At 41.0% G+C, this 25064-nt stretch overlaps 1 protein-coding gene across 1 annotated transcript in view; it reads left to right on the top strand.

The window, feature by feature from the left end:
* LOC124616159 (odorant receptor Or2-like) overlaps positions 1 to 25064 on the top strand; it is a 34296-nt gene that overhangs the window by 8404 nt on the left and 828 nt on the right. The window contains exons 2-5 of the mRNA XM_047144439.1: positions 7153 to 8036; positions 8977 to 9076; positions 9194 to 9298; positions 20928 to 21083. Of these exons, the coding sequence (XP_047000395.1) occupies positions 7177 to 8036; positions 8977 to 9076; positions 9194 to 9298; positions 20928 to 21083 (1221 nt within the window). The 5' untranslated portion in view covers positions 7153 to 7176. The remainder of the gene's footprint in view (positions 1 to 7152; positions 8037 to 8976; positions 9077 to 9193; positions 9299 to 20927; positions 21084 to 25064) is intronic.

The following is a 25064-nucleotide window of genomic DNA, read 5'->3' as shown; positions in this document are numbered from 1 at the left end:
CATTTTCCATTTCTAATAAAGCTTTCTCTCCCTACAAAATCTTCACATTTTGTCATTCTATTTCGCCTGTGACGGTGGCATTTCTTTTCTTTATCTCATTACGTGCATTTGTTTAATTCTGTCCTTGATATTGTGAAGTATTCTTCACTTACTTTCAAAATTTCTTCCTCCCATTATGGGTTTTCCACGTTTGTTGATGAGTTTTGAAGTATTTTCTTTTTTCTTCCTTCTCTTACCGAATACTCAGTAAAATATCTTCCTGACGTCCTTAATATTCCCTTCTATTTTGCGGATTTTCTCAAGACATGATGTTAGTCAACGCTTTCTTATTTCTTGCTGCTTTACTTAGTCGTTTCTATTTGTCTGTGTTATGTTCCGTTCTGTTTTCGAAACATTCTGGCCGTGCATTCTTCTTCTTCTTGACTGCTTTTGCAGTTATTTCATTAAATCGTGAAGTTTTTGGTTCATGACTTTTTATATATCCTTCCATATGTTTCTTCCGTTACACGGACTAGAGCCAGTTTGAAGCTCAATCATTCTTCCTCTGTGTTCTTCGTCTCATCTTCGTCGTAATCTCCAGATGTTTATCTCTTGGATTTCTCTATTCTCCAATTCCCAGCACTTGATTTTTGGCTGTTTTTTTCGTATGTACCTTTTATGAATTTTTTCGATGTCGCTTCCAACAATCAGCACTCTCTGTTGAGAGTAATCGTTGGCATTACTTTCACTTCTGTCAGGCATTTGCTCATTTTTGAAATTACTATTATATCTTGTATCTGGTAAGCTTGTAACTATCTCTTCTCTAATATCATACATTACCAGTTTACTTCTCCCACATTTATCTCGTAATACCCCACCTTCCATGATTCTGTGATATTGTACTTGGTTTCCCATGATGCTGTTGTGTTTTCCTGTGAGATAATTCTAAGACATGCATGCAATTTTACAGAGATCTACTCACATGTTTGGCTTAGTACACAAATCTAAGTGTTAGGAAGTATTTTCTGGAAGTATGTATCTGGTGTGTAGCCTTGCACAGATATAACACGTGTACGATAAACAGGCCAACACAGAAGATAGCAGGAGCTTGCAAAATGTGTGTAAACAGAAGAAAGAAAATTTGTTGGGTAATGGGCTACAGAGGAGATACATTACTGAACTAGGGAGAAAAGAAATTCTTGGTGCAACTTGACAGAAACATTCTTAAGCATCAAGGAATAATCAGTTCTATAATGTGACAGATGTTGCGGTTAAAAATTGTAGAGGAAGACCAAGAGATAAATACAGTACGTACGGGTCGCAGGAGTTATTCCGATTTGAAGAGGTTAGTACAGGATATACTAACGTGGATTAGTACATCAGACCAGACTTTGGACTGAACTACAACAGAAACAGTATGAACTCAAGGATAGAAACAATGCACGACAATTTCGGAAAAACCCGTCAGCGCACCCACAGAAAGTTTGTCCTTCTCAACTGGAAACAAGCAAATATCGTCTGATGCCGCGTCTTTAGCTGACGAAAGCGTCAATTCGGCGAAGCACCACGAAGGAATTATGACAATGTGTTACTAGTGTGGGGGAGGAGAGAGGTGGAATCAGTAGATGTGGAGAACATGTACAGACAAACAGATGGCTACAATTTAAGAAAAATTGGATGATTTATTCAACAGAACTATTATTACATCTCTCACACTTATGCAGGCAGTTACTCGACTTGTAATTTTTGAGAGGGTAATCATGCCAAATTCTGTGAAACTGGAGCGTTACATAGTCAAAATCCCGAGCTGGGATTTGCTCCAAAATTTCTCAATGTTCGGCGAACTTGCTGCTCAAGGGTTGGTTTATCAGGCACGAAGAGAAGCAGTAGAAAATCTCGCCGTGTACGGAAGGGCATCATCTTGCTGTAATGCAGGTCCTAGGTGGCTTCCCATGAAGGTAACAAAGCAAGGCGTAGAATGTCGTGGGCGTACCGCTTTTCTGTATTGCTGTAAGGGTGAGGCGGTTGACAACAGAAAGGGCCCTGCTCTGAAATGAAGTGGCACCTCAGAGCATCGCTCCTGGCTGTCGGGCTCCTATGCTACTGCTGTCCGGGGCGACTAAAGCTGCGTCTTCGCTGTTCATCTTGGCTCAGTTCAAAGCACCACTCCTGAAGACTACGCCAGCCAATGAGATTCAAATCTGAATGTGTCCGTCACCACCCCAAGTGAGCTTCTGTAAACAGGCTGGTTGTTTTGCATACGTCAATGGCAGTTGGCGTGAGGGACACAGTGAGGTGCGCCCCCTTTCTGTGAACCACCTATTAACGATTCTTGTGAACGCTGAAGCACCAGCTCGATCGATGATACTGGTCAATCCACGGCTCAGTGTTCCTCTCTCATTATTGCTCGGTCCTCACTTTCTGTCTCTCTAAGTCCACTGCTTGCTTCTTGACGCTGTGTTTGGCCATGGTTCACCATTTCCTGCCTAAACCGTTGAATAGTGACACGACTCCTACTCAAATGTCGACCGATTCGCCCGTAACTCCTAGAGGCTTCTTTGGTCGCAGTTACACGTCCTCCATCAAATGCTGACATCTGAGTACAGTGTTCTTCGCCTGTCTGCGAGGTTAAGTGTTTATCTAACTGCATATACGAAATGGAATTCGCAAAGACTTTAGGTCCTGGCATCAACCTGTCCCCCGGTTACTCCTCTTGCCATCTGCATTGTGAAACTGCGGTGCTTCGTCACACGTTCATCCATCGGCCGTCCAAGTTTACAACTTTGTATTTTCAGCCCAAGTTTGCAATTTTGCATTTTCAGTCAGAATGGGAATTTTTGACCAGTTTGCATAACTGCCGATATTTCGGAGGGAGAACACCCCGACATTTTCAAGGCGTACTGCACCGGACAGGCGACGTACATGCAAATTTAAAACCTCGGTTCTCGGACTGATGCAGGAAAGATAACACACACACGGAACACCAGTGCCACCAAAGATGACCAAAGTCAGAGCTATCGATAGTGTGATTACGAACTCGCAGGTGAGGTTGCATTAACTCTGTCCCTCTGTTAAGGATGATCTTGGTCTGCGTAAGGCGGGTGTATATCGCATTCCTTGTAGCTGCGGCATGGCATATATTGGTCAAATTATCAGGATCGTGGAGGACCGATGTACTGAGCATAAACGGCACACACGATTACAGCAGCCAATTAGATCTCCTATTGCCGAACATTGCTTGGGTACTGGTCACCCCATGTTATATAATAACACTGAAATGTTGGCATGGACGTCCAGCCATTGGGACAGTGCTATTAAGGAGGCAGTCGAGATTAAATTAGCGAGAAACCTCGTTAACAGGGATGGAGGTTTTTGTTTAAACTCTGTTTGGAATCTGGATGTCCCCCTCGTCAAAAAACATAGGGACAGAGTCAATGCTACCTCACCAGCGAGTTCGTAGTCTCACTATCGATAGCTCTGACTGTGGTCATCTTTGGTGGCACTAGCGTTCAGTGTGCGTGTTATCTTTCTTGCATCAGTCCGAGAACCGAGGTTATATATTTGCATGTACGTCGCCTGTCCGTTGTAGTTTGCCTTGAAAATGGCGGGGTGTTCTCCTGCCGAAATATCGGCGGTCGCTGAAAGTGTTACCTGGTTGAATTCCCGGAAGTTATTTGAAAGATGTACACGAAAGGGGAAACTCATGTCCCAGCTGTTTTCAAGTTTCTGTCTTGTTGGCCTATTCAAAACGTCCATGCCGTCTCTTGGACCAGAACTGACACCAGCACTTCTTGTCGATTATGAAAAACGCTGTGAGAGGCAAAGTTGACATCAGATATCTGTACGACCACTGTTTTTGCCGTGTTTTATATGGGTGTGGGAGCTGCAGCGTTTCTTGTAGACACGTTGAGGACTTTAAGTTGACACACCAACAAATCAGAAATACTTACTATGTAGATGTGCGCACGACGAAAAACGATAGGTTAGTTCAGCCATTATGTCACGGCGCATGTTGATACGCCGATTCCGCTAAACACACTATCACGTGCAAGATACTTCACTGCCACGTTTAATGTCAGCACTCAAAATCGACAAGGGTACCCTTTTAAGGGATTGACGTTCCCTCCATTGAGTTTGTCTGACTTCAGTTTAAATGAATCCTTCATTCCTATGCACCAGCAACCTGTGTCTTGACAAGAACAGCCATGATTTCACCTCAGAAAAATAGAAGTGTAGGTAAGCTACCTGTGTCATAACGGTATACTCACTACCACTGAGCCAAGTAAGAAGCTCTTCCCTTCGTACGCCTCTAAAATATGAAGACAAACTGGTTCAAATGGCTCTGAGCATTATAAGGCTTAATATCTGAGGTCATCAGTCCCCTAGAACTTAGCACTACTTAAACCTATCTAACCTGCACGAGGCAGGATTGGAACCTGGGACCGTAGCGGTCGCGCGGTTCTAGACTGAAGCGCCTAGAACCGCTCGGCTATGATGACATAAGTGACGTGTATAGAACAGAGATTTACCATGGTTGTGCTCGTAATGAGTAAATACTATGCTTAACATCGAGAAATGGCTTAGTACTAGCTGAATGTAACGTATTGTAATTACATCTAGATTTCGGCCAAGCTCGTCCTTGAATCGCCAATATAGGGCAAGTAGTTGCGGGGCTGTGCAAACACAGGCATAAGGATAGACGATGCATGTCTGGTGTTACGACGGCAACTAAGCTACCCTGCAGGTTGTTTTCTGAAGGCAGCACCACAGTAGAGAAACGGCGCTGCAGGGGTTGTAGACATGGGCGAATTCTATCCACAAGCAGCCTAACACCGGGTGTGGAAGTAAGAGACGGTCGGTACATTGAAAATATAAAGTTCCTTGACGTGTTGGAGTCATGTACCGATCCCACGACAAGTTGGCGACGGCGGTTGTGGAGTCATCAGCGTCGTAGGAGTCCTGGATGACTTAAAAGCAGTTGCAATCTCAGGTACGCCCCAGGTGGCTGCACTTTGATCTAGCCATCCCTGGCTACTAGGGCGCCGTTCTACAGTACGTTTCTTTGCCTACGACTGCACAGCCCCGTCGGTATGGGGCACAATGGGCTACTATGTTAGCCTAATTACTGCGCCATCGCCGACGCTGACGCCACACAAGTATAGGAAAAAAGACAGCAGGAAGTTTTTCCTTCTAAGGAAAATTTGATAAGAATCTAACAGGAACATTATCCTAAAAACTGGCCGTGTTCCAGCGATTTCACAGGTTTCTTCAGATGTGCAGTATCCATCGGAATCACCTCATTGCTGATTACATCCCGAGAGAGACTATCACCAGGAGTATTGACTGCTACTTTTCACTTATTGTTCCAAGAATTCCCACTCTCTTTCTGCGAGAAGGTGATAGGGTGATTTTTCCGGGCAGTCCAGGTATGATACGGTGCCTGAGCAATCGTCAAATAATAAACGTGGGTGTGGAGCACGATGATAACAGCTGTCACCACCTTTCGAAAATCCGCATTATATTCACCATGAAGACGTAGAAGAAAGGGCAGAATAGGTCACCGAGAATACAGAAGTAAATATTGTGGTTCACATTCACGAAAACCTGATAAGTGAATTCAATCTCTCGTCTGAACTACATTATCCACTCGCTAACTTTTATACTCCTCGTTGGGCTCTCGATTCATTCGAAGCTTTGCTTCGTCTACTGATTAAATACCATGATTCGTCAGATCTCACTTTATGTTTGTGGCTTTTATGTCATTTGGCCCGGTGAAAACCTGTAGTTCTATTCTAAGTACCTGACTCTAAACGTCCATTTCAACAGCTATATTCACAAAGATCGCCGGCAAACTACTTGAGACGGAGATTAATTCATTAATAGCAGTAATTTCTGTAAGCTTTCAAACCAATTACCTTCGACAAGACGTGACATTGCCCTTTGGTCCCTGTCGGTTAGCATTTTTATACGGCTACAAATGGTACACACAATGTTGTAGATACGGTGCACACCCTGCGTAGAAAATCCCATGATTATGGATGTAGTCTGGAAATAATAACTCATTCCACCAATGTGTCTTGTCTGCACGTCAGTTCATCTTACTGTGCTAATCCCATACAACCCAATGGCACATAATCCTCAACGTCACAAGTCAATGGCGGAGTGTCACATGACAGCTTGGTCCCAGTTCTACGCAACATGATGTGCTTCAAAATGTTCAGTGGCTTCTTCTCAGGGGATGTGTTTAGTTCACTGAGTCATAACTCAAGAGGTTGTAGGCGCACGCTCTGGAGATCGCCATTTTGTGCTATAATTTACTGTCAAGTTTTCAGTCCCAATAATGACAGACATCAAGGTAACTTAGTTTCGCCATCTGCGACATGGTCGCGTATACGAACACCGATCCAATAACGTCAAATGTTTTTTTTATTCCAGTCTTCGATCACAATATGAATTCTTTATACGATTACCGGTTTCAGTCCGTAATGACTATCCTCAGATCCATAGAATACAAATATATACACCTAGTGAGCAGTGTGTCTTTCAACATAATACAGCAATACGTATCACAATATGCTACCATACAACCAGGAAGATGTACAGAAAATACGGTAAAACGTACCTTTTTTACACCATGTCGTAAAGTGATAAGGCCATAGTGGGATCGTGAAAACACATAAATTTAATCAGCATAGCATCGTCATATAGATCTAAAGTAAGGTGTAGAATAGGCCGCATCGTCCATTCAGTCATTATTGCAACATATTATGTTGAAAGACACACTGCTCACTAGGTGTATATATATGTATATTATAGATCCGAGGATGGTCATTAGGGACTGAAACCGGTCATCGTCTAAAGAATTCATGTTGTGGTCAATAACTGGAATAAAAACACGTTTAAAAAACATTTGAAGGTAACTTAAATTCTGATTTCTAAGTTTTTCCTCAGTTTACAGTTTAAATAAAGTCATATATTACCTGCACTGTCATTCCAAGTGAGTGTGTTAGACATTGTTGATGTTAGTCTGTCCCTCAATGGGTACACTATTACTTGCTGGTAGCATAATTCCATAATTCATTTCGAAAGGAGTACGACATGTAACATTTGCAGATTTCCCACCTAGTACATTTGAACAACAGTTCCTTCATTAATGACGTTTCTCTTGCGCAGGACATCCTTGTTTATGTCAAGAACATGTCTGCAGAACCAGACCAGAGGTTGACGTCTTTGCCTGGCCCACATTCTGTGCTCGACGTGAATATTGGTGTACTTAAAGTGGCTGGTCTATGGCCGACGCGTCCATACGGTCTGTTCACCTTCTACACTGCGTGGATATACTTAACGCAGTGGGCTGTATTAGCATTGGACTCTATGTCGCTATATTACTACTGGGGTAACCTTAATATGATAACGGCTGTCTTCTGCAACCTTACGTCTATAACAGCTGGAATTATTAAAATGACTCATTTCTTCATGTACAAGCCGAAGTATTACATGCTCGTTAACAAACTGGACGCACTGGTCGCTTCCCAACAGCGGATTACCGATCCAAATGTAAATTCAAAGTCTATTTTAGTACAAACAAGCAAACTGAATAAATACTCGACCTACATCATTGTGACATACGGAAATCTGGTTGGGGTGCCTTGGATTGTGCTGCCTTTCGTGATGGACAGTGGAGAGACAGAAAGGACCCTTCCAGTGGTGGAGTGGTACGGCATACGGCAAGACAAGTCACCCCTTTTCGAGATTGGCTACGTCCTCCAGTGCCTCACCATAATGTACTGGTTCTTCGCAAGCTGGGGTCTGGACCTCTTCTTCGGTGCACTCATGATTCACCTGGCCGGCCAGTTTAAGATTCTCAATAACCGCGTTGCCAATGTGGGGCGAAAAGACGACGCTGCCTTTAATAGCTCACCCTCTGGAGAAACTGAAAGGAAAATAATGGATTTCAACAGAGATGTAGTCCCTACAAAAACTCCTGTTCAACAGCAAGAGGTCACATTGTACAGCGAACTCCGTAAATGCATCATCGATCACCAAGAGATGATAAGGTGAGTGTATTTTCAAATGTATACCATTTTCTTACACAAAACCGGTAGAAATAGTTGCTTTCCCAAGGACTCTACAGAATTTGTTTTCGAATTAAATGGTCCTTATGAAGTGCAACAAAAACTACCACAAATTTAGAGGCTTAGGGTAACTCATCTGAAAACTTCCGCTTCACAAAATCTCTCGAATGTTGTCTAACGATCTGAATCTGTAGTTGTTAGCAGCAAATTCCTTTTGGTATCCGAGTTGAAAGTAACTGCATCATCTGTTCTTACAAAAGGCTCACTGCTCTAAAATTCGGAAAGACTAGAGGAGACGTGGAGTGCACTATAGACCGGAAAGTTCTTGGAGATCCAGAGAGACCACGTATCGAGGAAGCCAAAGAGCCTAACGCGAGTACGTCGCTTTCATACTTTCATGGAGCGGTGTGATCACATTCAAGGGTACCGAAAAGTACAGAATTGAAGACTTCATACCACGAATACATTTCCAAAGACTGATAAAGCTTAAAATCTTGGCGTAACTGACAACGTAATCATCACTCTTGCTAATTAGTCTGAATACTTTTACGAGATCTGCTGCTAGTGATTCAACAGTTCTTGGGATCGCTTACTGAGTCAGTGCTCCAGGAATATAACAGAGTAACTTATAGATTCCCAACAAAAATGTAAGGTCCTTCGTGAAATATTTTAAAGATCTTTGATGACTTTCAGATGCCATTTACTGTAACAGTCTTTGTTTTCGTGTGTGACGAACTGTTTACGATGCGTTGAGGCTAATATTCCGTGCCAGAAGTAGTCGATCGGCGATCTGTTTTGCGATAGATTGCTAGCTGAAGTGGCACACCAATTACAGCCATAGTTAGAGACAGCTAATTTTAATGAAAAGGTGTGCTTTGGTGTTCTTTTTCTCAGTACTGGAATTTTTTCATTCGGCTTCCAGTTTCATGAACGACCTGGAGCAGACAGTCAACTTCGTAGTCCTCGTTCAGTTCTCGGCGGGAACATTGGTAATTTGTGTGAATCTGTTCCAGGCTGCATTGGTAAGTAACTCAGCCGATTATTATATTACAGAATCATTTGGTGACTGAGTATTCTAAGCACTTGTACTATTATTATTAGGTGTTGCACAAATCTAACACTTACGCAACTTATTTCAGAATGTCCAGGACTTTTCTTCGGTGCTCAAAGTTTGCATGTACATGTTTGAGCTCATACTACAGCTTTTCATATACTGTTGGTGCGCTCACGACGTTATGGTGGAGGTACGTAAAACATCACAGATGCTACTTACCATACAACACATTGTATTGAAAAATTTCAAGACTTTTGTTTTTCATCTGATAAGATGTCTCTCAACAAACGTAATATGTTTAATGAGAGACATGTTGATGTACAGCACAAAGCGTTGTATTGACTTTATCGAATCTTTCTTGTAATTTATGCCAATGTGGATCTTCTTCTGACATCTGATGCATACTAAGAAAACAAGCAATGATGTCAATATCAAAATTTAAAGTTTCTTACAACGCAGTCCGTGCATACCATTGGGTTTTTACTGGACAAGAACCGGTTTTAGAGTTGTGATTTCCAGTGTATTCTACACAATAGTCTAAATATTGAGTTTGATAAACAACAGCATGATGATTCTAAGAATGATTACAATTTTATATTTATTTCATTGTCTGTTTGGTTCACAGTCATCAGGTGCCAAAAAATGTTTCACATAAATTAAAAATTTGCGTCGTACCTCAGTACATTTTGTACGGCAACTAACATTGTATATATAATAGTCTTTCACTAATATTTAATGTTCTTCCTGCATCTTAATTGCAGATAATATTATAGTTTAAAATATGTGTTTACAATAGGAAATGCTAATATTATTCAATGAGTTTTATGCAAGGAGCCGACGTTTGTGCACTATGAGTATGTTGAGAGACTGCCTTCATTGCTAAGTGTGAAACCATATGTCTCGACAGAAATAATATTTGTCAAAACTCTGTTATCCATCTTCCCCCGGCAGAGAAATTTACTGTAACTTACCGAAAACCCTGTGGCATTTTGTAAACCCGTTAATCTATGCCTTAGGTTCTTAAAATAGTATAAGATTCAGTACCATAAGTTTTCGTATGTCTCTATCCAAATGACTGTTTTGCATGTTACTTGTGCATAGGATCGACGTGGACATACTATTTTTTCATCGTGGCCGTCAATCGACCTCACCGTGTAATTCGTCAGTAGCAATACGTTTCCAACCTTTTTAGCAGCTCTAATGCTATATGTTGATCGGTTTGGTCTTTCCGTTCACTTAGCTAGTTTTCACTCAGGGTAATAACTTTGTCCTGCTAAGGTCTGAACCTTACGAGATTTTCCAAGCTCTTCTACCAACGCTGACTGGGGCGACATGACCGTCGCGTCTTACAAAGATATACTTCCTCTTAGCAGGTTCTTGTTTAATAGAACCAGCGGCCACTAACTGTGTGACTGTGATTAATACATCTGCTCACAATCTCAGGCAGTGACAGTTGCTCCCATCCGTCAATATCACAGCCAGCGATATTACCACAGGCAATTAATGTCATGATCACCGCTACGTAATTCACATCTCTAAGTTAACATTACGTCAGTGTCAAAAATTACGACAACTTTTCACTTTTGAAAACTCTAGACCACTTCAAGAGCATGTAGCTGCCTTTCAGAATTGAAGGTGAAGGTTAATAACATCTCCAAAACCCCAAGTGATGTCAACGAAAACGGCCAGTCTCGAAGACGTAAAAAGTTGTGGTAAGGTTACTTACAAATAATGTCTTCTTATACTATTAACTATAGTTCATCAAAATTTCAAACACCATATGCCGATATCTCAATTAATGATTGGACTTCTGTTCAGTAACTTGATCTGCATAAGGTTTAAAATGATGAGTATTTATGTTTTTTTACTGATCTGTTGTACTCTACATCCTGGATGATGGTTAATTACCAAAATCGGTAATGACTAATGGGACAATAAACAGCTGACGGTTGAAATGTATTTTGTATCATTAGCACAAACGCGCTTGCAACATTGCAACAAAAAATTCATCAACACATGTTATAAATCTCCATTAATAACATCTTCTGTTCAGTTTTTATTCGTTCGCCAAAATGCATTCGTGTCGTCAATGCAGTACCAGGAACTCTGGTTCAAATTCAAATGGTTCAAATGGCTCTCAGTACAATGGGGCTTAACTTCTGAGGTCATCAGTCCCCTAGAACTTAGAACTACTTAAACCTAACTAACCTAAGGACGTCACACACAACCATGCCCGAGGCAGGATTCGAACCTGCGACCCTAGGTCGCGCGGTTCCAGACTGTAGTGCCTAGAACCGCTCGGCCACCCCGGCCGGCGAACTCTGGTTGTTCACACGTATGAGTGAGAGCCAGTGCTGTGAAGACTACATTCTTTTTTAATCATAACTAAAGCTGCTGTTCCAACCACTTCTAACATAAAACTAGACATATCACAGATAAACACATTTTATATAATGACATGACACAGGTTAACTACGTTTCATGTAATATGGAAGTGAAAGGCATTGAATATCTCCAATTATTACAACAAACTGGGCATCGAAACGCCTCAGTGAATGGAAGATAGTGCCGTCTAAGGATATGCCGTATTCTATTGTAAACATCAGCAGGTTTTCTGTGGTGATGCAATACCATAATTGACTACCATGTACACTATATGATCAAAAGTATCCGGACACCTACCTGAAAATGCCTTACAAGTTCGTGGTGCAATCCATCGGTAATGCTGGAATTCAGTATGCTGTTGGGCCACCATTAGCCTTGATTACAGCTTACAGTCTCACAGGCATACGTTGAATCAGGTGCTGGAAGATTTCTTGTTGAACGGAAGCCCATTCTTCACGAAGTGCTGCACTGTGGAAAGGTATCGATTTCGGTCGGCGCAGCCCGGTACGAAGTCAGCATTCTAAAACAACCCAAAGGTGTTGTATAGGATCAGGTCGGACTCTGTGCAAGGCAGTTCATTACAGGGATGTTATTGTCGCGTAACTACTTCTCCACAGACCGCGCATTGTGAACAGCTGCTCGATCGTGTTGAAAGACGCAATCACCTTCCCCAAGTCCGCCCCAGTCGCTGAGTGGTCAGCGTGACGGATTGCCGTCCTCTGGGCCCGGGTTCGATTCCCGGCTGGGTCGGAGATTTTCTCCGCTCAGGGACTGGGTGTTGTGTTCATCATCATTTCATCCCCATCCGGCGTGCAGGTCGCCCAATGTGGCGCCGACTGTAATAAGACCTGCGATATGGCGGCCGGACCTGCCCCGCGAGGGGCCTCCCGGCCAATGACGCCAAACGCTCATTTCCATTTCCACCTTCCCCAAATTGCTCTTCAACAGTGGGAAGGAAGAAGGTGCTTAAAACTTCAATCTCTGCTGTGATAGTGCCACGCAAAACAACAAGGGGTGCAAGCAGCCTCCATGAAAACCATGACCACACCATAACACCACCGCCTTCGAATTTTACCGTTAGCACTACTCACGCTGGTAGGTGACGTCCACCGGGCATTCGCCATACCCACAGCCTCCCATCGGATCGCCGCATTGTGTACCGTGATTCGTCACTCCAAACAGCATTCATCCAAAGTTCAATCGTCCAATGTTTACGCTCCTTACACCAAGCAAGGCGTTGTTTGGCATTTATCGGTGTGATGAGTGGCTTAAGAGCAGCCGCTCTACCATGAAATCCTAGTATTCTCACCTCCCGTCTAGCTGCCATAGTACTTGAAGTGGATCCTGATGCAGTTTGGAATTCCTGTGTGATTATCTGGATAAGTGGCTGCTTATTACACATTACGATCCTCTTCAACTGTCGGCGGTCTCTGTCAGTCAACAGGCTGTGTATGTCCCTTCACGTTTCCACTTCACTATCACATCGAAAATAGTGGACCTAGGGATGTTTACGACTGTGGAAATCTCGCGTACTGACGTATGACACAATAGACATCCAATCACGTGACCATGTTCGAAGTCCGTGAGTTCCGCGGAGCGCCTCATTCTGCTCTCTCACGGTGTCTAATGACTACTGACAAGGGAACCTCCACATCGCACCCCCCTCAGATTTAGTTACAAGGTGGCACAGTGGATATGCCTTGAAAACCTGTACACAGATTAATCGAGAAAACAGGAGGAAATTGCGTGGAACTATGAAAACAATAAAAAAATATACAAACTGAGTAGTCCATGTGCAACATATGCAATATAAATGTGAATATTGACTCAGAAACGCCGTGGTCCCGTGGTTAGCGTGAGCAGCTGTGGAACGAGAGGTTCTTTGTTCAAGTCTTCCCAGCAGTGAAAATTTTAATTTTTTTATTTTCAGACAATTATCAAAGTTCAAGCACTTACACAAAATCAACTTCGCTCTCCAAAATTCCAGGACATGTTCAGATTTGCTTGGACATATGCAGGATTTGACGGTCTACACGCGGAAAAAATTGAAAACGTTAAAAACATATGTTTTGACAGAGCAGAAGGAAAACTGTGCGACTGCGGAACTGTTGCATTCATTTGTTGCAGTTTATGTGACAAACTCTTAAGTTTTCATCACTTTTTTGGGAGTGATTATAACATCCACAAGAAAACCTAAATCGGGTAAGGTAGAAGAATCTTTTTACATCGCACGGTTTTGCGGTGCGGCCGCAAAACACAGACACTAAACTTATTACAGTGAACAGAGACGTCAATGAACGAACGGACAGATCACAACTTTGCGAAAATAAAGAATAAAATTGTTTCACCCGAGGGAAGACTTGAACAAAGAACCTCTCACTCCGCAGCTGCTCACGCTAACCACGGTACCATGGCGCTCCTGACTTCGTCGTATCCTTTAAGTTGCATATCTTGCACATGGACTACTCAGTTTGTATATTTTGCTTATTTTTTTCATAGTTCCACACAACTTCTTCCTGTTTTCTCGATTGATCTGTGTTCAGGTTTTCAAGGCCTATCCACTGTGCCAGCATATAACTAAATCTGAGGGAGGTGCGATGGGAAGGTTCCCTTGTGAGGTCGCCGGTTGGTGTGCCTGGCAGTAGGTGGCAGCACAATGCTCCTAATATGAAAGCGGTTGGTTTTTGGGGGTGTCCGGATATTTTTGATGACATAGTGCACATGTGCCTTCGATTCTTACCGGTGAAAGCACAGACTAACAGCCATTAAAACAGCAACTTAGATTCGTTGGCGCGCAACAAACAACAAAATGGCACGCATTGTACTACGCGAAGCTTTTCAACGCAACTGCATAATGTAGGTAAGAGTGAGACCAGCTACACTCTGTGTATAGAGAAACATTAGGTAACAAGTTTCGCATTCGATGAGAAGTGCGCCAACGGTGGCGCACATAATGGCATCGCTAGACTGAAGAGTGGCTCGCGTCGTCTTTCCGTACGAGTCCCGTTTCTGCCTACAATATCACGACGGACGTTTTATCGTGGAATACGGGAGACAGTGCTACAGACATGACACGCGAATGGGGGTGGCAATCATTAGTACAAAGTGGTTTTTCGTTGCGACGGTATCTTGTCATGACATTTCAATCAACAGTTTTCTCCTCCGATTGCGAAAATATTCTGTTGACACCCACCTACATCGGAAGATATCATCAACACGATAAAATAGGGGAAATCAGGGCTCGCGCTGAATAATGTAAGTGCTCATTTTTCCCGCACGCCTTTCGAGAGTGGAACGGTAGAGAGACAGCTTAAAGGTGGTTCATTGAACCTTCTGCCAGGCACTTTATTGTGAGTAGCAGAGTAATCACGTAGATGTAGATGTATATGACGTATCTACAGGGGTATGCTCCGAGAACGAAAGTCGTCTCCCCACGGCCCCAGTGCAAGGTGTGATGGTTTAGGGTGCCATTTGGTGCAGAGCCGGTCACCTCTGACTCGCAGAGCCGATAGTTTAGGCAAGAACCGTTATATTTGTGACGTGTTGAAGAACTACGTGATATTTCATTTCAACAAGAATACTCAAGACCGCAAGTAACACAAGCTGTCCTGACCAGCCCTAGCCAGCGTGTTCTGCATCTCTCGCAGCAGTTGAAAATATGTGGTTAATGGCTGACGAGAGACTAACACACATCCTGACAGTCACTACCATTCATGAACTGTGGCATATAATCGAAGCAGCATAGAATAACTAAACGTTCACTTCGACACAATGGGTAACCTGCATAGAAATGTTGCTTTCACCACAGAAGTAATAATTTCCAAGCCCAGTACACCTATATTTCCTGTAAATTTTCTCATGTATTGTTTCTATTATATAATGAAAAGACACAAGTTAATTTTCGGAATTTTCTATCTTTGTTGATGTTGCTTCTTTAATTACATGGGTTTAATTCGTTTACTACCCTAAAATCGCATTCAGTAATTGGCAACTGCGATGAAACGCTTCCTAAATGTAGTACGTAACGATATGTCAAGATAACACTTCTCAAAATGCATGTGAAATATTTAGTACGTAAAACTGTCCCTTTATCTTTACCACTACTTACTGTAATTCGTTCTCGGAGCATACCCCTGTAGATTCTAAGTAATAATTTCCGAGCCCAGTACACCTATATCTCCTGTAAATTTTCTCATGTATTCTTTCTACTGTATAATGAAAAGACACAAGTTAATTTTCGGAATTTTCTATCTTTGTTGATGTTGCTTCTTTAATTGCATGGGTTTAATTCGTTTACTACCCTAAAATCGCATTCACTAATTGGCAACTGCGATGAAACTCTTCCTAAATGTAGTACGTAACGATATGTCAAGATAACACTTTTCAAAATGCATATGAAATATTTAGTGCGTAAAACTGTCCCTTTATCTTTACCACTAGTTAGTGTACATTCTAACAATGTTGAGATATCAGTAATCAAAATGGACATAAATTAATGCAGGATGGGGAAAACATTCATTTCAGGTCCGTCTATGTGCACATGAAGACACCAAATTCACCATGCCGTACCCATTTCTCCTTTGGTTTTTTTAAGAAGTGGCCTAAAATACATACACCTTTAGGGATGTGTAATTTTGTTTGACACATAGTTTCTGTACTTTCAGGTTACAGGGAGTTACTAAACTTTTTATAAAATTACACTCATCTATATTTTAAACTGATATGTGTGTAGGTGCTGCTCTACATGTGTGCTTGCAATCCTGTTTTGAAATCTGTTCTTCTGCTTCCAGTCTTTGTAGTAACTGTTTTTGTACTTCAGGCCACTGGTGGCGCCTATCAAAAAATAAGGACAAAACGCGTGTGACGTGCTAAATTTGATATAATGAGATGCACATAGGCGGACCTAAACTGAAAATTATCAGCGTAATATTACACGTAACAGAGAACAACATGGCAACAAAGGATGGTACACTGGATATCCATTCTGAATACCAGTGCCTGCAATTTATCCCTGGTTAATAGTTACGCCTAGTTGTGCAACAAAATCGCGAAAATCTAAAAGGTGCGCGGCTGGACAGGTGAATTTTTCTTCCCGATCGGATCCGGAACTTACGTTTCATCCAAAATGACACTTACGCAATATTTTGAGATAACTGATTACATCTTACTAAACGTAAAATTATAAATCATTCGGATATAACATTATTACCTGTCTTGGTTGCCCGAATGATGACATCTTTCCGCTGTACTTCCGCAATTAGTATCTCATTTTAATGTCGATGAAACATGGGAACCTTCGTACGAAGCAGCAATAGTACGTCTATTTGTAAGCAACGGAGGATGTTTTGTTATTTATTGGTAATGTAGTCCTCGTTTCATGCGCCTCATTGCTGTTAAAAACTAATATTTAAACATACACAATCATCATTCCTTTTATGTTGCATCCCATTCTTTCTTAATTTAAACATAGTGTATACAATGTGTGTTACTAGGAAAATACAAAAATGTAAATGATGTCACTGGTACAAAATAAATGTTCAAGTTCTGTCATATGGGGAAAATATATCAATAATAGTATTGAATATCAAAAGCTCTGTTTCTATGTATTACAACAGGCAGCCCAATGCATTAACCGAAATATTGCCTTATTTATTTGAGTCATCAGTCCACGGACTGGTCTGATGCGGCCCAACATGAAATCTTTATCTACATCTACATGAATACTCTATAAATCACACTTTAAGTGTCTGGCAGCGGTCTCATCGAACCACCTATAATTCTCTACTATTCCTTTCTCGAACAGGGCGCGGAAAAAACCGAACACCTATGTCTTACCGTGCGAGCTCTAATTTCCCTTATTTTATTATGATGATCGTTTCTCCCTATGTAGGTCGGCGTCAACAAAATATTTTCGCATTCGCAGGAGAAAGATGGTAATCGGAATTTCGTTAGAAGTTTCCACCACAATGAAAAACGCCTTTGTTTTAATGGTGTCGACCCCAGATTCTGTCTCATGCCCGTGGCACTCTCAGCCCTATTTCGCGATAATAGAAACGTGCTGCTTTTCGTTAAATTTTCTCGATATACTCCGTTAATCCTAACTGGTAAGGGTTCCAAACTGCAAAGCAGTACCCCAAAAGAGGACAGACAAGCGTAGTGTAGGCCGTCTCTTTAGTATCCCTGTTACATTTACTATGGTAGATCTGTTACACTTCCTAGGTGTTCTGCCAATAAAACGCAGACTTGTTTAGCCTCCCACACAACATTTTCTGTGTGTTCTTTCAAATTTAGATTGTTCAGAATTATAATTCTCGCAAATTTAGTTAATTTGCGGTCTTTAGATTGGACTGATTTATAGTGCAACCGAAGTTTAACGGTTTTCTTTCAGCACTTATGTGGATAACCTCACAATTTTCGTTATTTAGTGTCACAAGCCAATTTTTTCACTATTCAGATATCTTTTCTAAGTCGTTTCGCAATTAATTTTGATATTCTGATGACTTTACCAGACGATAAAAGACAGCATCATCTGCAAACAACCGAAGACGGCTGCTCAGATTGTTTCCTAAATCGTTTTATAAATAAGAGACAGCAGAAGGCCTGTAACACTACCTTTGGCAAAGCCAAAGATCACTTATGGTTTACTCGAAGATTTTCCGTAAGATGATATGGACTGCGAATGGACCTCTCTGACAGGAAATTACGAAGTCAGATACATAACTGAGACGATATTCCACAAGCACGCATTCCATAAATATACTTTTTCACTACAACGCGCTCGTGTATTACAGTCTCGAAAGCCTTATGGAAATCTAGAAGCACGCAATCAATTTGAAATCAGTTGTCAAAACCACTCAATACTTCGTGCTTGTAAAGAGCTAGTTACGTTTCGCAAGAAAGATGTTTTCTAAATACGTGTTGAATGTGTGCCAATAGTCCGTTCTCGTCGAGGTAATTCATAATGTTCGAACACAATTTATGTTCCAAAAACCTGCTTCCTATCGAGTTAATGATATGGGCATGAAACTATGTCCTGTGCCAACCGCTTCACCCTACGTCCTGAGTCACTTGCCGATGTATGCCAGTCTCTGTCTTCTTGTAAGGTCGTTACCTTCTACAGCCTCGTGTAGCACATTGTAAGTTATTCCCTGATATCTTAACACATCTCCTACAGTGCTATACCTGCTTCTTTTCCCTTTTCACTGTTTTTCATGTATCCCATTCACCGCCGATTATGTGGAAACCCTTCTCATTCCTTATCTTATCATTCAGTCAGATCTTCCATATTTTTCTTTAACACCACTTCTCAGACAATTGGATTCTCTTCTGTTCCGGTTTGCCCGCAGTCTATTGATTCACTGCCATACAATGCCGTTCTCGAAATGCAGAATTTCACAAATTTGTTCGGCGTATTGATGTCTACGCTAGATAGCAACAGACTTCTCTATTGCCTGCGCTAATCTGTGTTTCATGGCCTCCTTGTTTCGTCCAACATGGGTTATTTTGCTTGCAAGGTAGGAGAATTCCGTAACTTCGTCTACTTCGTAATTACAGATTTTGATGTTGATATACTCGCCAGTCTCATATCTGCTACTTTTCTTTTCTCTATCTTCCGTTTTTCTCCATCCGTACTCTGTACTCATTACACTGTTCATTCCATTCAACAGATTCTGTAATTGTTCTTCACCCTCACCAAGAGTAGCAATGTCGTCAATGTCTCTTATCATTGATTTCCTTTCATCCTGATTCTTTGTCCCACTCTTGAACCTTTCATTTATATCGTCACTGCATCTCCTACGTATAGATTGAACAGCTGGCGCGAAAGACTACATTTCTCTTTTTCATTCTTTTATTCCGATCCCTTCGTTCTAGGTCCTCTAGTTTTATTGCTCCCTCTTGCTTCTTGTACATATTGTTTATTGACCGTCTCTCTCTCTATAGCCGCTTCCATTTTTCTTACAATTTCGAACATATTGCTCCATTTCAACCTCTCGAACGCTCTTCCCAGACTGAGAAATCCTATGAACACATCTTTATTTTTCTTCAGTCCTGATCCCATCATCCAGATCAATGTCACTACTGCCTCTCTGGCATCTTTACTTTTCCTAAATGCAAACTCATCGGTATCTGACATGTCCTCAATTTTCTTTCCCATTCGTCTTGATAGAATTCTTGTCATACACTTCGATACACGAGCTGTTAAGTCGATTTCTCTGTAATTTTCGCCGTTATTTAACTTTGCTACTTCGGAGTTTTGCCGATAACATTTTTCCGAAAGTCTGATGGACCGTCACCAGTCTCAAAGATTCTACTCTCATGCTTTAACAGTCGTTTGATTGCCGCTGCCCCCCAAAGATTTTAGGAATCGTGATGGAAAATTTTCTACCCTTTGTGTCGTTTTTCATCCCAAGTCTCCCTAAGCTGTTTTAAATTCGGCGCTAGTACTAGATCCCCGGTCTCCCTCACATCGACTACAGTTTCTCCTTCTATCACATCATCAGACAGTTCGTCCCCTTATACAGGCCTTCGAAGCATTCTTTCCTATTATCCGCTCTCTCCTCTGCGCTTGGTAGTGGAATCCCATTAAAGACTTAATGTAGCAACCACTGCTTTTGATTTCGGTGAAGGTGGTTTTGACTGTACTGTACGCTGAGTCAGTTCATCTGTTATTCATTCCTTTCTCTATTCCTTCACATTTTTCCTGCAGCAATCCCACCTTGACTCCCTTGTACTTTTTGACTTACTTCATTCCTAAGAGATTTCCCCTTATCATCCCAATATTATCAACAGTTGCTGCACGATACTGCCCTATTTAATTTGAATTTTGAGTCTCCTTTTTTGACGATTTTTTATTATAATCTACCGTCCGAATGAGAGTTATATGTTACGTTATCAGTATATTCCAACGCATTTCAGTCAAAGCCATCATCGGTAGTCAGAACTAAAAGATATTTTTACGTAGAATTGCTTCACTAGTCTGAGTACGTAAATTAACCATCCATAAAGAGCTACCACTGGCCTGTTTAAAGCATATATAGGGAAATAAAGCAGACCTCCTGCCATGTTCTAGCAATCTGCGATGTATTAGCGAAACCCATTCATTAGAGTACATTACTAAATGAAATGAGTTCTGTCTTCTAACGTGGTGCATTTATCTCTAAAGCCATTACCAAAAATTTAGATATCTTGCAACAAGTAAATGAATCTCACATCTTAAAATCCCTCTGAGTAAATCAGTACTACAAAAGGTTTTTCTGAGTTCTATATATCCCAGGCAGGAATTACCATTTCAGTAACTGATGTCGTTTATAATCAACATTTATTAGTATTACCGTAGCCTGAAATTTGACCCCATTTGAATGTTTTTCTCATTTCTGATCTTCAATAACGAGGCTTCTTTTTGGAAAATCATTGAAGTCTACACTACATTTCAGAGCGAGCGCTTGTGCACATCAGCGTACTACAGCGAATGGACGGGCGCACCACGGCGTTTCACCACAGCACTGCACATCCTCATGGCCCGTGCTCAGAAGCCGCTTACCGTCTCCGCAGGCCGTATATACACCATCAATAGATCAACATTCGTCTCGGTAAGCTGCAGAGTAAGCTGTCGTACTAATACAGTTCAGTACGTATTATTTTCTCCAGTAGTGTGTAAACTGTGAATCGTCTGCTTTGATTTGACCAGAGAGACGCATTCAGAATATTTACAAATTAGCCTGTACTGCGGTGAAGTAATTTAACAAAAATGCCATTGATTGAAGAAATTGTGGTGGCCCGTCTGTGAAAAGGAAACACAGGAAATACGGTAAAATACCTAATCAGCATTTTTGCCCCGTTGTCCGAGATTCGAAATCCTTCCATCATGTATCACGGAGCGATTGATTGCATACTCCTAACAACTATCTGCAAATCATATTTGTGTGTAAAACTATACCTTAATTCTCAAACATCTATTGTTTTCCATATTCAAAAATAGTTTTGATAACAGTGAGCCTGATCCAATCACTATAACGTAGTCTATTTAACCGTTGTCAACAAACATGACAGATCTGGGGAACACAACACGCTAGAGTCTCCTTTCTTGAAGTGAATATACGAAACCGTTCCTAAACTGTCGAGTCTCCCTAAAATGCTGATACAAGAATAAAACTGTTGTTATTATCCCCTCCTTTTTTCATGACAACGCGCCTCTTCTTCTGCTCTTGTGACTGACAACACTAAAAAAATATTCTCCTTCGTACAACAGACTGGCACTATAAAAGAGTGTCCATACTCCGGTGAAGAGAAACTGCATTCATTGAAACTTCTGAGGCTGGCAATCCTGCAGATGATCTCTGCTTCGTACACTCCAGTAACAGAGGAAGCCGATGTGCATTATTTTCTTTTATACTTATTTGTTCTATTACTACATCGACATCTACATCAGCAATTCACAATTGCCTAGCTGAGAGTTCATCGAACCATCTTTAAGCTACTTCTCTATCGTTCCACTCTAGATCAGAGCGCGGAGAAAACGCACACTTAAATCTTTCCATGTGAGATCTGATTTCTCTTATTTTACTATGGTGACCAGGTGACCATATATATATATATATATATATACGTGGCCCTCTTTCCTCTATTTCATGTATGATGCGGGTCCAACAGCGCACAGAGAGAATAGAGAATGGACAAACGTTTAGCGTAGTGTAAGCTCTTTAGGAGACCTGTTGCATTTTCTAAGTGTTCTGTCAATAAATCGCAGTCTTTGATTTGCTTTCCCCACATTATCTATGTGATTGTTCCAGTTTAAGCTAGTCGTAATTGTAATCGCTAACTATTTAGGTGAATTTACAGCCTTAAGATTTGTGTAATTTACTGTGTAACGCAAACTTAGCGGATTCTTTTTAGTGCTCATGGGGTGACTTGGCACATTTCATGATTTTAAGTCAATTTTCGCATATAGCGCCACACACGTCTCTTGTCTGAATCTTTTTGAAACATTGTTTGATCAAGTGATGACTTTACGTGACGGTAAATGGCAGCGTCATCTGCAAACAGTCTATGAGGGCTGCTCGGATTGTTCCAAAATCGTTTATGTAGATCAGGAACAACGGAGGTGTTCCTGAAACAGATTATCATTGAGTAACTCTTACAGACAGGATAAAATTTAGTAGCTATATTCAAGTATTGAATAGTTTAAAATCAATGTATTAAGAAAATAGGTAAATACCTAGGCGGTCGCTGTGGCCCAGCGGTTCTCGGCGCTTCAGTACGGAACCATGCAGCTCTTACGGTCGCAGGTTCGAATCCAACCTCGGGCATGGATGATGTGTGATGTCCGTAAGTTAGTTAGATTTAAGTAGTTGTATGTCTAGGGGTCTGATGACCTCAGATATTAAGTCCCATAATGCTCAGAGCCATTGGAACCATTTGTAAATAACGATTATTTGAAGTTTTGGAGCGACTTGAATCACGGTACTGCCATGTTTGCCCTCTCAGTAGAGGGCAGTCGACAATTTTGACTGTATTTCGACACTGTCAAGTGAGAGCACGTTATTAATTTTGGAAAATTCTTTACACAGACGATCTGGGGAACACAATTACCACAAGATATCATTAGGAAATCAACTCTTAAAATAATTTAATTTAATACTTTTGGTTAAAATCATTTTTTTTTCATCTAACATATGGCGCAGACCTCAATATTATCACCAGTAAATCAACTCTTCAAGATTTTAAATGAAGGGTTTCGGTTAACTTCACATTGTCCATTTGACATTCGGTCCAGACATCTATAGATATTGAAAATCTTTAGTTCTTGGAGCACGTTGACACATCTACCTTCGGTGCAATGAGCAAACAAACATATTTTGTTCCAACTACATCAATGTATGTTATTGTATCGTCGAATTCTTTCTAGACGTTTTCTCGGAGAATATGATTCTCCTTTGTATTTATTTCGATGGAAGGACTGCCTTGATGTTAGAGTAGCTACCACAGTTGTTGCTATTGATTCTTTAGCACATCACTGTAGCAGTACGTCATATTTCTGACGCATTGTTTGACGTTTCATAGTGGTAATACTTTGAAAAACAGTTTTTGTGCTCAGCTTCATAAACTAGTTTTCTATTTCCTGTGAAATTTTGCCATCGGCAATGGTGGAAACTTACATACTTTTTTTACTGTGATTATGGCGTGGCATATTTTCATTCACGGATTTCTCTTACCTTTGTCTCTTCATCTCACTACACGTGTTTGCGACTTTCGTGCAGATACAGCTATTAGAAGCAGCTTCCTGATGACACTTTTGAGCCTCTTATTTTGTTCAGCGGCAAGGAAAGTCATAGTAACCGCCATATCAAAGAGTACAAGAGTAAAAGAAAACTTTTTGTAGAGAGGTGGATCGCGTGAGAGGATGTATTTTATGTATTAGTCGGCATTCTGTAAATGCTCAATATGTTTTTATTTTAGAATTAACAGATTCAAGTAGTTGACAGAGTTATATGTATGAATCTAACTTTTAGTGTCTCACGCTATAGCTCTGTACGGGAACCTGTATCCTTAAACATTCAAAATATACACTTCTTGAACAAGAAATACACGAGTATTTCACCCCGTGGAAGAAACATTTTGATTTATTACCGTACCTATGTGGTATCTTTGAATAGATACTGAAGCTCAACCTCTGTCCACAACTACGCACCATGCTCATCTTGAGATTAACAGAGCCGATTTCAGCTTTCAGACCCAAATTACAGTATTCCAAAAGAAAAAAATAATTAGTATGATATTTAAGATAATATTCCTTGGTTCTCATCGAATGAAGCTGATTTGCCTTGAAATGAAAAAACCTGTTACTGAAATGTAATAAGCAGTATTTCGAAACATACTTTCAAGCAGGTTATTTATGAAATTTGAGTGGAATGCTCACACATTAAGAGCCAAAATTCCTGCCCGAAAAATGAATTTTTGGGGAAGAAGATCAAGTTTTCTTTTTTCTTTTGATAGTATGTTGAGAAAATTGAAGCTATGAAAACTCATTAGCTCTGTTTATCAGTAAAGAAGAGTAACTACTGCTCAGTGCTAAAGTTCTGCTAGCATTAAATCCTGCCGAAGTTGCTGAGTTTTCTGCAGGTGTTGCAGAAAACAGTAAATAACGTGCATGAGTTAACGTGGCACAGAAAAGATAGCCGTTTTGATTACTGAACTACAAAGATTCCTTGTGAACGATAAGCTCACCTGTGTCACTTACTGTATTAATAGTAAATTTGTTTGCAAATTTAAAAAAATTGTTCATTCCATTTTCGTGTTTTGGAGACGTATGGCTTCATGATTATTGTGTGCATATAACGTCCGATTCTCTCTCTCTCTCTCTCTCTCTCTCTCTTTCTCTCTCTTCCAAATCCTGTCTTGTAATTTGGGTGTGACAGCTGAAAATCGGCTCTGTTAATTTTAAAAAGAATATGGTGAGTAGTTGTGGACCGAGGTTGAGCTCCCGTATCTGTTCAAAGATACCACATAAGTACCTTAATAAATAAAAAAGTTTACAATACTCTCCAATGGAAATGAAGTTGTCACTTGATGCC

Source organism: Schistocerca americana, chromosome 5, assembly GCF_021461395.2.
Source record: "Schistocerca americana isolate TAMUIC-IGC-003095 chromosome 5, iqSchAmer2.1, whole genome shotgun sequence".
NCBI classification, from domain to species: Eukaryota; Metazoa; Arthropoda; class Insecta; order Orthoptera; family Acrididae; genus Schistocerca; species Schistocerca americana.
Note: the sequence above shows the minus strand (reverse complement) of the source record. Positions and strands in the feature narration are given on the sequence as shown.